Source organism: Pempheris klunzingeri, chromosome 9, assembly GCF_042242105.1.
Source record: "Pempheris klunzingeri isolate RE-2024b chromosome 9, fPemKlu1.hap1, whole genome shotgun sequence".
NCBI classification, from domain to species: domain Eukaryota; kingdom Metazoa; phylum Chordata; class Actinopteri; order Acropomatiformes; family Pempheridae; genus Pempheris; species Pempheris klunzingeri.
In genome coordinates this window covers 25,973,285-25,992,136 of record NC_092020.1, presented here as the reverse complement: position 1 = coordinate 25,992,136, position 18,852 = coordinate 25,973,285, and the positions used below count along the sequence as shown (strand labels likewise).

Below are 18,852 nucleotides of genomic sequence, written 5' to 3'. Positions count from 1 at the left end.
GATTAAGAATTAAGTTTAAAACACGTCAAAGCAGCCAATTAACTCAGCAGACGGACCAGGAAGAGATGTGAGAGCAGCCAATCAGGCTCAGAGCTGCAGGTAAAGGTGTGCTTGTCACTAACTGAACTAACTGAACTCTAAAAACGTTCAGCCTGTTAACAGCAGAGCAGAGAAGAGTTGATGAAAGTGTCTTTTCACGACGTCGCTGTTCGTTCACTGTAATTAAACCTTTCCAGCAGCAGCAGAGTGATTAGCAGATTGTTTCTGCACCAGGTTTCACCTCTCAGGTGTCGTTTGATCTGAAAACACTAAGAGGTTTATTTGGAAGAAAGAAATCCACCTATAAAAGTTTTAAAGTTTAGCTGCGTATTTTATTTCCCTCAGGAAGAATAAAGCTGCATGAAATTTGAATGCTACCTTAAAGGTTCTAATTGACTGGTGGGTACTAAAAGTGTTGGAATTGCTGGATCAGATTGTTATTCTAAGTGTGTGACAGCATCATGGAAAGGATCCCTACAGAGAGAGACCTGGAAGATCCTTTTGGTTTAACCACAAACAGCCGTTATATCGCTCTCTGCACACACACCAGACTACATTCACAAAAACAGGGATTTTACCTCACAGAACACGGTAGTCCCTGGTCTTCTGCTGCCTCGATTGGTGAGTTTGTTTGTGTTATTGTGTGACTTTGGTGCTTTAGACGGTCATTTTGGATCCAATTCAATGTTTGTGTAACACACAATAACACAAACAATATAACCAATCGAGGCAGCAGTTGTTCAGCAACTACCGTGTTCTGCAAGGTAAAATTACTATTTTTGTCAATGGAGTCTGGTGGTACCTGTCATTGGCAAACACAAGCACTGTTAGTTCTTTGATTGGCCGCACTCAGAAATCTACTGGACCAGTTCCAAACCTGTTTTTAGCTATTAATCATTAAGACTTTTGTGTAAAAATAGGGCCCAGATTTAAAAATACCAGAATTACCCTTTAAGTACATTGTGCCCGCGGCCGTCGGAGACTAAACGCGGCACGTTTGAAGACTTCAGCAGGTTTTCCTGTAAACGTCTGATCAGCCGTCTGTGCTCTGTGTCCCTCTGATGGATATTAATGCGCTGGATTCAGTCTGCCGCTGTTCAACATGCCACACTGACCCACGACACCAAAAGCCTCATTTGGCTCCACCCGTCCCCTGCGGAGCTGAAATAGAAACCCAGCGCTCCCTCCCTCCTCCCTCCAGATGCCTCCACAGACTGTGGACCAGCTCCCGGTCGTCTGGTTGGATGAAACGCTCTCCGGCCGGTTTGCCCTCTGGCTACCTGGACGGCTGTTTGGCGAGCAGCCGTCCGGTTGGCTGGCTGGTTGTCAGGGGTGACGGCACTGGGGGTCGGGGTTGGGGGGGTGGGGGGAGTCCGTAGTGGTGCCTCCATTGCTGGGCATCGTCCAACTGTTAGTGACCTTGGATTGGACCCCACCCAGCTGGAAACAGAGAGAGAGTGTGTGGAGGGGAATTTGGGCTGTTTTTCAAAATAAAAGTCCCCAGAAACATTTTGGGGATATATAATTTGGGAACACTTTATTTTTGCAGTAGCTTCCTTATATTTTTTATTTAACCTGCATTTTATAGTATGTAGTGGTTATTCTTTTTAGCGTAGGGTCTGTAGTGTCTATTGTCTGTGCAGTTTGTAAGACGTGTTTCAAGATGGCTGCCTTGTCTGCTATAAACTAAATCTACCTACGGGGTCCAAATAAAGGAACCTGATCCTGATCCTGATTTAGCACCTCATGGGTGTATGTTTTATTTGTGTTAACCACAAACAGCCGTTAAATCGCTCTCTGCACACACACCAGACTCCATTCACAAAAACAGTGATTTTACCTTGCAGAACTTGGTAGTTCCTGGTCTGGGATTAGTTCAGATTCAGCACAATATTTGTGTGTTTTGCACCCAAAATATGTAAAAATAAGGCCACGGTTTAAAAATACCAGAGTTATAAGTTAAATTGGTGTCAAAAATGTGTCAAAATGATCTTATTTTACAAATATATAGTAACACGCGTTTTACAGTCTGTGAAAAAGGCCCCCAGCTCGCTCACTGGATGCAAACTTTTTGCGCCTGCAGAAAGAAATAAATATCAAAAAGATTTATAATAACTTGACTTGTGATGTGTGAAGAGACCTTTACTCCTTTTGGTTTAACCACAAACAGCCATTATGTTGCTCTCCTCAACCACACCAGATTCCATTGACAAAAACAGTGATTTTAGCTCACTGAACACAGCAGCTGCTGCTCTGCTGCTGCCTCCATCAGTGAGTTTGTTTGTGTTGTTGTGTGACTTTGTTGTTTAGTTCAGACTGGTGTTCTTTAATGTGGCTGCTGAAAGAGGAAAGCAGGCGCAGCAGGTGAGATCAGAGAGCGTCACACGGCGTCCCTCAGGTGACGCCGAGAAAGTGACGGCACACACACAAATGTACTAAAGCTCAATGTGTCGTTCTCTCCTGCAGTCGGTGTTGTGACAAGAAGAGCTGCGGAAATCGCAACGAGACGCCCTCCGACCCCGTAATCATCGACAGGTAGGAGCTCACCTGATCGTGGCTTTCATCTCTCTCACACACACACACACACACACACACACACACGGCTCACTCCAGGACTCTCATTTTACATCAAATGGTCAAATTTGGTTTTCATTGTTTTACAGAAGAAGCCGAACATTATTTCCTGCTGTAAACTGTTGAGAATCATCCTCTTTCTTGTGTTTCTCCATCGTAACGTGACCTGTAATCACGTTTTTGACAGTAAAACTTGAGCCGTTGAGTCCGAACCGAGCCGGTTTTCGTGGTGAATCCTGTTGTTTGATGCTCTCTGGTCGCTGCTGCCGAACACGAAGCAGACCAGGATGGTTTTTATCCTCCTCACAGGAACAAACACCGCTGGTTCAGCATGTTTAGCTCGTTCAGTGTTTTACATTCACTGCCGATCGTTTTCCAAGTCATGCTTCGGTTCTTAGAGTTCCTCCTTCCAGGCAGCTGCTGGTGTCTCTTCATCGTTTCTTCATCCGTTATTTAGGGTCGATTGTTGGTGGATTAGTGTTTCTTCAAAGTCCAAGACGACGTCCTCAGATGTCTCGTTCTGTCCTCAAACCAAAGAATTTCAGTTTACGGTCACAGAGGAGGAAAGAAAACAGAAAATATTCACTTTTAAGAAGCTCAAATCAGAGAATCTGGACATTTTCTTCTTCAAAAAGACTCAAAATGATTAATTTGATAGTTTTATAACGATCCGTCACACTCAAGGTGTTAAATCAACCTTTTCTTTACAAGTCAAAGTGAACTCAAGGTCTCCTGACTGGCTTTTTTATGGAGCTTTTCACCATATCTCATGGTCTTCATGAGTGGATGGGATTTGCTTAGTTGTGAAGGAACAATTCGGTTCATCTTTTCTAAGCAGGAAAAGACGCCCAAAGAAAAAGTTAGTAAGTGGACTTTTGAGTTAACAACCTGTCCATGAGGTCCAGTTAGCAGCTTTTTTTTTTTGCCTTTTGATCATAACACATGATCTTCATCAGTAGACGGAGTTCCCCAGTTGTCATTTTGTCCGAAGCACTTTAACAAAGTCGAGTTTCAGAGTTCGTTCTCGGGATTTCTCTCAAAACTCTCACGTATTGGTGCCTTCAAGGACGCTCGGACATTTAAGGATTGCTGATAAAAAGTAATGTCTTTTTAACTAAGAACTTGTTCCTGTGCAGCCCGCTCAAACGTCCCGGTCCTTGAACGCACCCACAGACAGTTTTTAAACAGGTTTCCACGTGACGACTGTGTGACTTTGACATGGAAACAGTGTCAGGCCTCCGCGAGTGGATTCTTCCAGACATAGACTGAGACAGTGACGTCTGGAAGAAGGAAAATCGATGTAAAAAGTGAGGAGCTGCTTACGCCGTGGTTGTTTTTAGGAAGACCTGCAGACATTACTCTGGGCTAAAGAAACCTCCATTCATTTTGAATTACGGGCGACAATGAATGATTTTAATGTGGAATCATTCGCGGCACAACATCATCGTATCGGCTTTCTGTCAATAAATGTAAACGTGGTGCTAATTAGGTCGGGATGTTGGCAATAATCTCTTTTATTCCGATTCAGGAAGTCCCAGTTTGATTAGTTTTGACAACATCCTGTGAACCTGAACGTGGGCCACAACTTGAGCTCTGTTTTTCAGCACATTTGGTCAAACTGGCTCTACTAAAATGAAGCCGAATCGGTTATTAGCAGCTTCTGTGTGCAGCGTTCAGGTGGATGTACCAACAACTATCACTGGATTACTTTGATACTGAGCGACACTTAAAAACATAAAGATTCTCAGGCAGGTTCTGTGGTTGTAAGGAGTGTTTGTATTAGCCTGTGTTATCTAAGTGATTTATGGACGTTTGTTCTGAGTGGACATCAGAGATAACGACATCCTCTGGAAGTGGAGGTGACACTGAATCTAAAAATGTGTCATGTATGTATGTGTGTCCAGATTTGACTGAGTTATAAAGGATCTTAATCAGCTCCACGAGCGGCCAAACTAGCAGCCAAACCACAATAACTTCCTGTTGTGTTTAAGGACCCCTGCATGCACCTGTCCCTTTCACCTCACACCGCTCCCCCTCCCTCCAACTCAAACCTCCCTCATAATCCTGTTTCCAGACTGAAGAGAGCTCTGTTTTGGTACTTTGTGCTCGGATTGAATATATTTATTGTCGTAGACTTTATGTCCACTACAGTTTGACTTTGTGACGACGCCTTAATTCTTATTTTTCATCCAATGTCACATTAAAAAAAAAAAAAAAAACCTCCCCTCATCCCTCAGTGTGAATATTAACTCCGACAGCCAATCAAACAATTCAGAACACCGGCATTAACGGCGAGTTCGTCCTCGCCGTCTAATCCCTCCGCCCTCTGTGTCCTTGGAGTCGACGGCTGTCCGTCACAGCGCCCGGCTGTGATTGGTCTGGTCGCAGTGGTGGGAGCCAATGACCTCAGAGGAGGTCAGGAGGGACGGAGAGGGGAGGAGGAGGGAAGGGGGTCAGTACCAAGTCCATGTTGGCTCGTTAGAGAGGCCTTGGACTACGGCCAGGACACACACACACACACACACACACACACACACACACACACACACACACACACAGGTGGTACACACTCGTATGACACACACTCGCTCACAAAACATGCATATATGAGAGAAAATGCGTCCAGTGCACACATGTTCATACATGCCAGAATGGGAACACATCAGTGAGTCCACACACACACACACACACAGACACACACACACACACACACACACACACACACACACACACACACTGGTCCTTCCTCTCACCTCAGGATGTGTGTTTTGCTCTGGTGTGTGTGTTTGATGGGTGTTTTTAGAGTTTTGTCACCTCTCTGTGTGTTCTGTCACACATGAGATGGACTCTATATGTCCTGCCACCCCCCACCCACCCCCGGACAAGATCTACAGCCACAAGGCATTATGGGTAGAGCTGTACAGTGCCTCGACTGTGCTGTGAGTCAAACCTGTCCAGTGTCCTCAGAGGCAGATTAATTGGTCAGATATTTTTAAGTTTAAGTATTTAAGTTAACTTAGTTGTGGTAGTTTGTGTAGAATACATGCTTCTTTATAATATACACACATTTGCCCAGTTTATTTATGTATCTGCTTAGATTCACATTCAACAGTAGTGTATAACATGGACATGCTGTTACACAGTTGCAGCCGTTGTATCGCTCTCTTCAAACACACCAGACTCCATTGACAAAAACAGGAATTTTACCTTGCAGAACACAGGAGTTGCTAATTTACTGCTGCCTTGATCAGTTAGTCTGTTTGTGTTGCACTGTGACTTTAAAGGGTCAGTTCTGATTCAATACAAGATCTGTGTAGCACGAAGAAACACAATCAAACTAACTGATGGAGGCAGCAGCAGAGCAGCAGCTCCTGTGTCCTGTTCTCTAAAATCCCTGTTTTAGTGAATGTAGTCTGGTGTGTGTGCAGAGAGCGATATAACGTCTGTTTGTGGTTGAAGGATCTCCCAGGTCTCTCTCTGTAGGGATCCTTTCCATGATGCTGTCACACACTTAGAATAACACTCTGAGCCTGTCAGTGGATCAAACAAGCTCTTTTAGTGGACCTACTGTGATCAGGTGCAGTTGTCCCAAAGGATCACGTTGCAGCCATTGCAGCCCGTTTGGTGGCTGCTGGCTGAGGTGATCTACTGGACCAGTTCCAACACTTTTACTACCTACTCAGGTTTGAAAATACCTGAATTACCCTTTACCTGGCTGTAAGCTCAGTAATGGATGGACGGACATTTTATAGCTGGAACTGTTCTCTGTTTCCTGGTTGTTGTTCCTCGTTGTTTCTCTGCAGCTTGACGGCTTTAATTAGGACACGACAGGACACTGATACTAGTCCACTAACCCAGGGAATACACACACACACACACACACACAGGGCTAGTGTGTGCATATTAATGGACATGCACACACACTTGGACACACACACACACACATATATGTGCAGACACACACACTCCGTCAGTCCTCTGCCTGTGATTTACTGCAGCTCTGGTTGTTTCTCTGCATTTTAGCGCCTGTTAAGAAATGCAGGATTTATTACTGTGACCCCTCCTCCTGATACACACTTAAACACACACACACACACACACACACACACACACATTACACGTGGGGGGGTGGTTTAGTGTGTTTAGTGACCCATCATGCAAATGAGGCAGCTCAGTAGCTACAGTAAAGCAGTTTAATGTTGTGAGTTCACGTCTCGCTGAAGTAAATCAAAGTGTCACACACACACACACACACACACACACACACACACACACACGCTGATCTTCGTGATGGTCATGTTTTATCTTTCAGCGCGATGCTTTTATTTCCTTCCCCCTCCGTCGTCTGAATCATCATTTGAGGCTCATAAACATTTTCTCCATCCGTCATCTCGCTGCCGTGACCTCTGACCTTTGACCTGCTGACTGCTGGTTGGCCCGCTAACAGTGTTAGCACCAGTATTAGCATAGCTGATGCTAATCACAGCAGGTTTCAGACACATTACAGCATATCTTCAGTCTTGTATAACACACATTAACTTTATAAATGTACTATCTAATAATTCCTTCAGTCACTTATAGACATGTTTAGACTTCATCCACACATTTCACGCTTCTAACGTACGATCATGTTCCTCTGTAACCTCTCAGCTGAGAGTTCACTGTTTCACTTCAGGACACTTTGGCTGCAGGTCGGATCAGAAATATAAACTATTCTGAGTTTGTATTATTCTGGACGACCTGTTGGCAGCAGCTGCCTCATTGGCCGGCTTATCTTATTATTCTATTTTATTTTTAAATCACAAAAAAAGATTTTAAATCAGTATTTTTGGGGGCAAATTGCTGCTTTCTTTGGTACGAAGCTGTGGGGGGGATAACGAACAGTGAGCAGTGTCGTTATTGCAAATCGAACCCCGACACGGTGACACAGGACTCGAACCATCCTGAATAATGGCTGCACATATATACATCTTTATTTAATTTCATTATCTCCATAGATATTATAATATCTTACCAACAAACATATATAATAAAACTGAAACATGAACACGTTCACACACATGTAACACACTCTCCTCTCATTTTTATTGTTGTATAATAGACAAACTTTACACTGACATCAGGAAATGATGACTTTAAAGTATCTGAATCTGTGTTTACTGTCTTTTATTAAAGGGAGGAGTGTGTGAAGGAGGGAGACTTTAGTTTGTTTGATTTCTAATGTCACGTTTCACAGCTGTGAGCAGTAACAGCCGGACTCCCTTCGCCCTCATGACAGAGATTAACACTGGAGGTGTGAGAGGGAATATGTCTCGTCTTAATTTGGGTGAACTGGCCCTTTAACCGGTTCAGTAACAGAGCGGCTTCGCTCCCAAAAACAGGAGGAAACGTTAGTGTTTGAATCTGAAGATCAGAGGAAGAGATGCTGACGGTCAGTCTAACAGGCCTGTGTGTGTGTGTGTGTGTGTGTGTGTGTGTGTGTGTGTGTGAATATAAATGTGCCGTGATGCTCCTCTCAGAGGTCGCTTTGTTTCCTCCGTTTGCCGGTTAATGGCCGAAATCCTGCCGAGGCAGCAGAACGCGGCGCTGACGGATCGCCGTAACACCGCCGTTATTACACGCTAATATTGCAATTAGATGGGTGGACAAGTTGCCCGAGCGGGGCAATAAATTGCCACAGAGTGTCAGAGCGTACGAGGAGGCCGAGCTCTAATTACCCAGAACACACCTCTTCGCCATCGCCACCACCCGCCTGAGCGTCCCCCCTCCTCTGCTGCCTGACCATCACCCTCCCGCTTTAATGGCCGGGCCTTACATGGAGGTCATGACCCCCCCTTTACACACACACACACACACACACACACACACACACACACACACACACACACACACACACACACACACACACACACTCAGAGATCACCACTTGTTCCTCTAACACCATTTTCTGCTTTGATGTCATCTGTAGCGAGGAGAGTTTAGAGTGATGGAGAGCGACCTTTGACCCCCACACACTCTCTCTCACACACACACACACACACACACACACACACACCCTCCTGGTCTAATGGATCAGCCACTTTATTTATCAAATCATTTATTTTTAAAGAAAAGAACTACAATTTTCTTTATAAACCAACTTTATATGCTTTAAAAAACGATGCTGTCAGATTAAGCATTAAAACTACATTTCCCATCAGCCCGCTGGCCTCCTCTGAAGAAAATAAGCACGGTGGAAGTGGTTTTACCTCCACCTTCCGTCACCTGAGCCGAGTTTAAGGGAAATTTAGAATCGAGGCTGAGGAGGTCAGAAACAAGCTGCTGTGTTTTTATGGCGTGGAGGTTTTGTTATTTAAGTGCCGACTGTTTTGAAGATTAATCATCATTTGCAAAAAAGAAACTTCTGCACAGCGTCTCTTCTGCCTGACAGTTAAGATGCTTTATCGTCTCGTGGGAGCGGAGATGCTGCAGCGCGAGCGTCAGCAGAGAGAGAGGAAGGTCTGATTTAAAGAGACGATCCAGGAAGAAACAACACGGGGTTTTATGTAGAATACACCTCAGAGACTTCTGCTGTTTTTACTGGTTTGTTCACTTCACGTCAGCTCTTTATTCTTTTAGTTTTGTGCCCTCCTTAATGATCTGCAGACAGTTCAGGCTGGAATTTGATAGAAATCAGAGACGACTGGTTATTTCCCACCAGCAGATGTTGATCTGTTGATTTACACGCCGTCGGTGTGTCGCTCTCCTTTGAATCAAACCCTTCCAAAGGTGTGACGGTGTGATAAATGTTTCTCTTTGTCCACTAAACAGAAGATCAGGGAACGTTTCAGCGCATCCACAAACGGTCAGACACGTCGGGCGGCAGGTGGAGACCTCGTGGCTACACGGACAGATGCAAAGAATCCATTATTCATTAATGTTTCTAACCCCACTGATATGAGCTGGTGGAGGCAGCGTCAGCACAAAGTCACAACATGACAAACGTGCACAACAGGATATATAGAAAAGTCCAAGATGAAGAGAAACAGAAGAGGAGAGGAGGCGAGTCAAACACATTATGATGCCAAAGTGCACAGTTATTCTCAGACCTGCTAAGAGGACGGTAAAATGCTCACAGGAAAGAGACCAAACATTCGAATAGTCACACTTTAAGTGACTGTTTTCTGCTTTTAAAGATGTATTTTACTTTGTTTGGACCCGCCTGCAGCAGCAGCTTTGACTCGGGGGCGATGACATGAAGCCAGGTCTCTGTAAAACCATGCAAACGGCGGCAGTTTTCTCATTTCCAAAATAAAAGCCTGTCCATACACCCCACACACTAACACAGGAGGGCTGGAGTGTGTTTCTGTGGACGCTTGTTGAAGGTTTGTCACCGTTTGACTGTTTGAAATTTTCAGTTGTCTGGGATTTATGTGGAAACAGTCACTTTGATGTTCTCACATACAGTTTGGTGTTCACGTCCAGCTCTGCTCCGACAGGGTCCGAGAGTCACTCACTGATGATCCACTGTGAGCGGTTTGTGTGTGTTGGACCCTATGGAGGGTTAACTCCACAGGGGGGTGGGTGTTGGAGGTGGCGATGGTGGTGGTGGTGGTGGTGGGGGGGGTTATCTGCCCCTGTGGACCCTTCCCAGCAATCGTAGCGTATTGATCGGGCGAGCGAGGCCCATCGGTGCCGGCCAGATTAAGAGTATAGATTTACAATAAAAGCAGGACATTACTGGGCAGGAGAGGCTAAAATTGAAAGGAAAGAGAGAGAGGGGGAGGTGGGGAGGGAGAGGGTGAGGAAGAGTCAGTCAGAGGGGGAGGAAGGCCTGGAGGTTGCCGCAGGGGTTTGTGGGTAGTTTGAGTTGCGGATGTGAGTGACGACGGATACGTGCGGGTCAGGTTTATGTCGGTTATTGAAGCGCAGTGATGTTACGGCGACGTGTTAATGGGGTTTGATGGCGCCGACGTGGACGGAGGACCTGGAGGGGCAATGCATCATGGGTAAAGAGGCATCAGGTTATGGCGATGGTGTTTTATTTTGAAGGTCGATTCTGATAGAGAGCAGCTAATGGATGAGGTTTTGTACCAATATTCAATGTCTCCAATCAATGTTCTACTATTTTTAGTGTCGATAATTAGATTTTCTAAGCATCCGCTGTGATCAGTCAGTGTTTTAAACCCCAGAGCCAATAATGCCCCATCAATAATAACATTTTTAAATTAAAGAATTTCAATTTCAGCAACCAAATTTATCAAAAAGTCTCGCTCAAGATCTTCTGTTGAGTTTTTTTCTGGAGCTTTCACCCAAAATTAAATCAGATTTGTTGCTAAGTAGGAATATTGGAATATATAACATCAAACACAGAGATGAATAAGAAAGAAGAGATTAAAAAACTATAGAATATCAACATCTTCAGGTCTTCAGGGGGGCTTTTATTTTGAGAATAAGGGGTAAATCTTTAGCAGAGCGGAGCGGCGAGACGCTCCTGCTGGGATTTAAAGCGTTAACTCAAGCGGGCGAAGGTGATGCCGACGTTCCCGCTGGGATTCGGCCCTTAGACGCCTCCGACTTCCCACATCTGGTGTGAATTTGGAGTTTGTTTGTGTGTTTGTGGTCGACGGTGTTAAAAATAGATGGCGGCTGGACGCTGCAGCAGGTGGCCTGATGTTCAGACTGAATTATTCACACACACACACACACAATGATGGGACTCTAACATGGAGGAGGACACACTCCTGCTGATGATCAGCTCTTCCTGCTCTGCGCTCTGTTTGGATATTAGATTCGTCTGTTGATGTTCTCAGTTTATTTGACTTTGATTCCTCCGTGATGTTTTCTTGTCTTTGTGCCTCATTCTTATTTTTATAAAAACCCTTTGCGTGTTCCTCCCTGAGGGTCACAGCACGCTTGGCAGCAGATGGTCGTCTTTGCTGCTCCTCAAAATGTGGAATTTGGACAGAAGTGTAGAGGGAGGGAGGTCAGAGGTTAAATATTAGAGCTGTTTTTAGAGCCGTGTTTACTCCGGGTGACCAATGAGAGCGCTGCGGAGGGATGATGAACGCTGGCTGTGTGTGTTTACAGCGCTGAGATCAGATCTCATCGCTGACCTCTGCCTCGGGTTTCCACAAACTGTTCTCCAGCTCTCCTCTGCAGAAAAACACCAGACAGCATCAGCTGTTTGTTTACGTTCAGTTTCTATCTGAAGCTCAGGGGAGGAGGAGGAGGAGGAGGAGGAGGAGGAGGACGGAGGCTCTTCCTCTTCTTGTCTGACCGCCTCTGATTGGACGGCGTGAGGGTGATGATGTCGTCCGAGTGTCTGGGTGTCTCCCTTAGGCCCCGGTGGGACCGGCGGCCCTCAGGGGCCCTCGGGGCTCGCTCGGGTTTGATGTGATCTGGGGAGAAATGTTCAGTGGCCCGGGGAGCCCACAGCCATGTACCAGGGAGGGGAGTGGATGACGGGTGATGGAGGTGAGCTCCCCTGGTGGACCGACGGGTCGAGTGGATCCCTCAAGTCCAGATTTGTTGAGTTTACGTGTTTTTTTGTTTTTTTCAGACTCAGATTAAACTGTCGTCTCTCTCGTTATCAACAACAGCGATGCTGGAGGGTAACTGGGCAGACTTTGGGTCCGAGTCCCCCAACAATCGTGGAGCTGATTCAATGCAAGAGCAGGTTTTAAGCCCAAATGCTCCGAGTCCAGATTGTCTGGATCGGAGTTTAAAGCCTTTTCCAGTCCCTCAAAGTTTCAGAGTTTTAAACATGCTGGATGTTTGATGAGTCAGGTTTAATCATAGTAGTTTCTGTGAGGTCCCTGAACGCACCACTCTGAAGTCATTTAATATAAACGCCACGTGTGTGTTTTCTGTGTCTTCGCTGAATCATCAGGCGTGTGCGTTCCTAACATTTCAATCTGTTGAGATCTGAAAATCCTGAACCAGTTTTTAGTGTTGGTCCTGAAGCTGCTCAGACTTTAGGACACCGTCACACCAACACAACTGAGTCCCAGATAACCCAGAGCTTTATTGTCCTTCAGCTCATTGTTTTGGGGCTTCTGGCCTTTCGTGGTCCAGCAGGAGTCACAGACTGTTTAAAAGATCCTCTAATGTCTCTAATTCACAAATGAAATGATTCAACATCAGCGTCAGCCATTTTGGTTGTTTATGAAAAGGCTTCAACTGTGTAAACCCGCCACATTTTAGACAAACTTCTAAATAAAAGCGAATCTGCTGTTTATGAACAAATATTCACAACGTTGTTATGAAAATGTGTCTTTAGAGCCAAGAAAAGTCGAGTTTTATTTTGAAGGGCTTCTCTGTAACCGTGCATCCAACCTTCGGGTGTAAAACGACTTCAGGACACTCAAACGCAGGTTAAACAGGAAGTTGTCGCTGTCGTCCGATGGGTCGGGGGTCGTGGTTCCGTGGTTCAGCGAGGACCGGTGGCTCCCCACGCCATCAGCTGGCTCCCGCTCTCCGCTCTCTCCTAATTGGATTGAGGAATTAAGGCCAAATGTGATTACATCACCACCCGCAGGTTCGTTAGCCGCCTCGGTGTCAACATCCAGCAGCGCTCAGCGGGAAACACCCCCCCGCCTCCCCGCTCCCCACGCCGACCCGGGGCGGGGCGCTCACCGGGGGATCATGGGAACTTTGGGAGGCCCCCTCCCCACTGACCTCACCCACCAGCGCTTCTTCTTCCCCTCGCCAAATCCCCCTCCCAGCATGCACCTCACCCCCTCAAGGCAAATCACCTTGTTCATCTCTCACACACACACACACACACACACACACACACACACACACACACACACACACACACACTGGTGGTTATTACTGCTCTCCATCTATGAGGAGCTCCGTTTCCCCTCACATCTTAAATTAGTGGCTTGGTGTCTCCCTGCACCTGACGGCAGGTAACTACAGAGGAGGTGGGCACCCACAGGGGTTTAGCATAAAAACTAAAGGACCAGGACGTGGATCGGTCTGGTAATAAGTTAGTACCAGCATGGAGGCAGGTGGGTTTGGATGTTTCGGGGTCTGCAGGTGAACTAAAACAGAACCCTGACTCACACAGGACCAGGACTACCTGGGGACCTCTAGTCATTTATAATAATCACCAAGGTCGTCTGTGATCTTAATCCTCTGCAAATCTGCCACGTCGGTAATTTGTGAAGTTGAAATTTCGCCGCAAATTACCCACCGAACATGGAGGCCATGTTGTGATGTTAATCCCGTGTGAATCGGCGTCCTGGTGATCTGGATATTTTCATTCTTTAGCTTTTTGTTTTCCCTGCACGTCTTTTCCTGTTCAAGATTTATGACGATTGTCGATGCAAAGGAAAACCCCGAGCAGGTGACTTTAGCTGAGGTGAGGAAGTGAAGCGGTGTGAGAGACGGCGGGTCGGAGCCGTTAGTATTCAGACCCTCGACGCTCGGCTCTGATTGGAAACATCTACTCTCTCTCGCTCGCTCTCTTTCTGCCACTCACTCTCAAGCTCGCTCGCCCCTCTTCCTCCTGTTAATCACTCAAGTGTTTTCCCAATTAAGAATGCACTGATAACCTTCCATCACACACACACACACACACACACACACACACACACACACACACACACACACCGCGGCGGTTTAATCAGGAATATGAGTGCGGTGTGGCTAATTAAGGACGACCATCCGTGGGCTCCTGCCTCGCCAGCAGATGTGGGGGAGGGGAGTGTGTGTGTGTGTGTGTGTGTGTGTGTGTGTGTGAGAGTGTGTGTGTGTGTGTGTGTGTGTGTGTGTGTGTGTGTGTGTGTGTGTGTGTGTCAGTAGCCATGTTAGTGTGTTAGCAGACGTTTGTTTGGCTCTTCTGTGACTTCCTGTCAGAGGACGGGATGATCACTGATGATTGGCCGGTTGTCGACGGACACGCCGCCATGATGGAAGGTGATTGGCCGACTCCCTTTATTGAATATTAACCTGGTAACATTCGTTCTGTTGTATTTGATCTTTTTCTTTCTCGTACAAAGAAAGTTTATCAAACGTGACCTTCAACAATTTACCATCACTTTTTAAAATGTAAGATGACGTTTGTCAGCGTCTGGGTCAAACTCCTGGTCCTGAATTGATGTTTTGTGTTTTTAAAAAAGGGCTAAATTCAGCATGTCCCACTGCACCAAACTCCATGTAATTCAGAGGGATATTTAGTCAGCCAACATGACACCTGTCACCTGTCAGTCAAGCAGACATGCCCCCCCCTTGTAGTGTTACTGTAGTTTTTGAATGAAACATTAAGCTTCAGTATGGTTTTTAAAGACAGAAATAAGAAGTTTAATCAGCCGCTGAGACTTTTGCCCCGTGGAGAAATGTTTGGCTTTGTGTTTTAAAATGTCAAACTTTCTGAATGGAGTTTTGTACAGCGAGTTGTCTTGGATGATCTTCAATTAATTTTTCGAACATAAACGCCCCCAAACTACTGTTTGCAGCCTCTCACACAGGAGAATTTTCCACTTGTCAGTAAACTGAATATAATTTTGAGCTTTGTTCTGTTATTTGAATGCATCACTTTGAACTTCTTTAAGCAAAAATGGCTAAAAATGTGCTGACTACAGCCAGAAGATGAAAATACTCATTATATTTGCAGCCCTAACGTATAGAAGTGTGCGTGCAGTAAAGAATAATCAAGGACTTAAACCATAAAATTGTTCTTTACAGCAACATTATAAGTGTCTATGTGCAGCAGAACAAAATATGAAGTCATTATTATTTTTATATATTAATATATTTACTATTCTGACTTTCAGCAGACTGAAAAACACAAAAACACAAAAACACACAGCCTGAGGCAGAAAGAGCTTCTTTGTGTAGAAGAAATAAATAAATAAACAAAGCCTCTGTGTGTGTGTGTGTGTGTGTGTGTGTGTGTGTGTGTGTGTGTGTGTGTGTGTGTGTGTGAAGAGTGAAATGTGAGGCGGGCGAGGCCAGACACGACGACAGCAGGAAGAGAGATGGAGAGACGGGTGAGACGAATGGGGGTGTGGTGGGGGGGAGGGTGTGTGTGTGGATGGATGGACAGGTGGGGGGAGGAAGTTGATGGAGGGGTGAGAATGAGACAGTTGGGGGGGAGGCAGAGTGTGTGTGTGTGTGTGTGGGGGGGGGCAGATTAAGAGGGTATTGATTTCTATATAAAGATGGAGGGATGTGATATGGGGGGGAGGAGGTGGCAGTGGGGGTTGTGGGGGGGGTCGCAGGAGGAGAGGAGGCCGCTGGGGAGGAGAGACAACGGTTTGGGTTACATAACGACCAAAACACCCGTCTGTCTGTCTGTCTGTCTGTCTGTCTGTCTGTCTGTCTGTCTGTCACCGTCTAGCTCTCGTAAAATTTGGCAAAAACTAAATGGAGTTCTGAATTGAGCCTGTTTAGGCGGACGTACAGGTGTGCTGAGCTAATCGTTGACTCCAGATTAGCAGGTAACGTCCACCTGGCACCGACAGCCGTGTGGACACGCTACATGTGGGTAACTCACCTGAACCTCTGAGGAGCTCTGACCGTCGCTGGGAGCCCGTTCATGTCCCTTTGAGAGAGTCTGTGTGGCTACTAGCCGCTCGACCACACAAGTGCCAGTAAATAGCCACAGCCCGGCTGTTTTTCATGGTCGCTGAGCTGCGAACTCCCAACTTTATGACGAAAATCATCATTTTTGCTTCAGTTTACTGTAAATACTGTATTCATGAAGTACAATCAGAGAAGTTAGCCAGGCTACAGACAAGTAGGGGAAAGGTGCCTCCACCTGGCGGGAGATTTACATGAGGATTGATTGATTGATTGTCCACCATCGCCTCCTGTGATTGGCTGAGGGTTTTTCATTTTGGGTGAACTGCCCCTTTACAACATGATCTCAAACCTTCGCTTCTTAAACTGCGTCTGCAGACGGTTTAGCATCATGTTTAGTTCAATGGTGCTGCTACATGTGATTAAACACACACACACACACACACACACACACACACTCTCTCAGCAGCAGCTCTGAAGCATGACAGAGTGTGTTTCTACCTGCCGTACGGAGCCGTGTAATCCCTTCGCACCACCGCGGGCGTCCATCAGCTTCACCTCACCGCTGAGGCTAAACACAGCCAGATCAGCTGAGTGTGTGTGTGTGTGTGTGTGTGTGTGGTGCATTATGGGTGTGAACGCCACGCGGCAGGGGTGGAGGCAGCGTCATCCATATTCGATGACACTCCTCACACACACACACACACACACACACACTGAAACTGTTTCCCGGCGGGTTCTCGCGTCCATTTTGAGGTTCGAACCTTGTGTGTGTTTAAAAATGGCGTCTCCTCTTTCTGACTCCACTCACTTTGTAGATATGCGACTGTGGGAGCGTTTGAGCTCTCCGTCCTCGGGAGCGTTAGATTTCCACACCTGGACGAGGAGTTTGTTATCGAAGCCTTGGGGATTCATCTTCGTCAGACTTGAGCAGATGATGATTAAAGAGGAATAAAGCGGTCTGATAATTAGGCCTCCTCTTCCTCACATGACCCTCACATGCAGCTGTTTCTAAACTCCCTCCTTTAATGACACGTGACTCGCTCCGACTCCCAGTTTCAGTTTGTGTTTACTTGTGGCGACTTGTTCTTCAGAATCCATCAAGAGGAAACACATCGTTTCCACGGTTACCAGATGAAAATGACGACAGCGATGACGTAGGATGACGCGGGAGGGGTCGTGTTTTTAAGTGGGGTCGATGAGATTAACGTTATTTATGCAGCACAAAGTTAGAAAGAGCCTCATAAAACAAAGTGAAGCCGGAGAATAAAACCAAAAACAATCCATCTCTGACTCTGAGGATCTGACTCCATTGTTGGCGCTCAGGTTTGGTCGCCACGCACCGGTCAGGTGACTACAGCCGACCAACCAGCAGCCAGCGACTGCAGCGCTGCGTTCACAACAGAGAAAACACAGTTTCCTCAGATCAGATCAGAACTGAACTGAACTGAATTCTCACCTGTTGTCACCTGTGTGGTTCTCGTCCCGCCCGCTCCCGGTGACCTTTTCCCCGCCCCGTCAAAGTCACGTGACAAAATGGCGGCCTGTGGCGTGACGGGGTCCCGGAGGGAGAGTCTGACACCAGAGCCGAGCTCTCTGGTCGGTTTTGGCTTCTGTCTGGAGAAAAACACACAAACAAGACGAGCGTGAAAACGGCGGCGGGGCGAAGGTCGACTGGAGCCAACATCTGGAGGGTTTTTAGGGGCTAAATTTAGCTTTGACCAAAATCACTGGTACACACACACACACACACACACACACACACACACACACACACACACACACACACACACACTCACCCTGATCTTAACCTTCACCGTGACTTCATTGTACCAGGAACCCTCGAGCAGCTGTTTGACGTTTGAAGGACCAACATGTCCTCACTTCTCAGCTCTAAAGCTCAGACTGGTTCTCACAAAGATAGCTGTACACACACACACACACACACACACACACACACACAGACACACACACACACACACACACACACACACACACACACACACACACACTCTCTGACACACCTTCACCTTCTCTGTGCGTTTTTCCAGTGTTACAAACTGTTGCCAAACAAGCAGCTCCACATTTTTTTTTTTTTTCTGTGAAAGCGTGAAAACAATCGAGCAGCTGAGCTGAGCTGCATCCTGCTGCTACACACACACACACACACACACACACACACACACACACACTGCAGCTCACTCACCCACAACACAAATCAATACCAATTTATAATTCAGGATTGCTGGAGTTTGGGTTTTAGGGCAGCCTGGCTTCCAGCCTTCATAAATATTACAGTGTTATTGACTTGATCTCAATGAATTGGAGATTTTCTTCTTCTGCGTTTTTTTTTCTTCATTGCACCCCCCCATCCTCCTCCTCCTCCTCCTCCCTCTCTCCCCCCTTCCTCCCCCCCTTTCCTCCCTCCTTTTCTTTCGGGTGTTTCTCAGGAGTAAAGTCTTCTTTATTTATTCTCTTTGAGTTGGAGATGAGACGACTAACGGGAGATAACGTGGTGGCTAATAGTTGACTCAGGCCCCCCCGCCCCGACCGACCTGCCCCCCACTATCACCTAACACACACACACACACACACACACACACACACACACACACACAGATAAACTGGAGCTTTGTCGTTGATTCGTCAGATGGAGCTCAGAGGATTTGTTGACCTCAAAGCTGAACAAAGACGTCGTCGTGTCAGAGAGTGATCCCCACAATC

General features: G+C 46.4%; 1 protein-coding gene across 2 annotated transcripts in view; it reads left to right on the top strand.

Moving 5' to 3' along the window:
* The window catches only part of LOC139206753 (transcription factor COE1-like), a 157,918-nt gene that overhangs the window by 39,846 nt on the left and 99,220 nt on the right, over window positions 1-18,852 (top strand). For both annotated transcript variants that reach the window (XM_070836325.1, XM_070836324.1), the window contains exon 6: window positions 2,506-2,574. In XM_070836325.1, coding sequence (XP_070692426.1) covers window positions 2,506-2,574 — 69 coding nt within the window. The remainder of the gene's footprint in view (window positions 1-2,505; window positions 2,575-18,852) is intronic.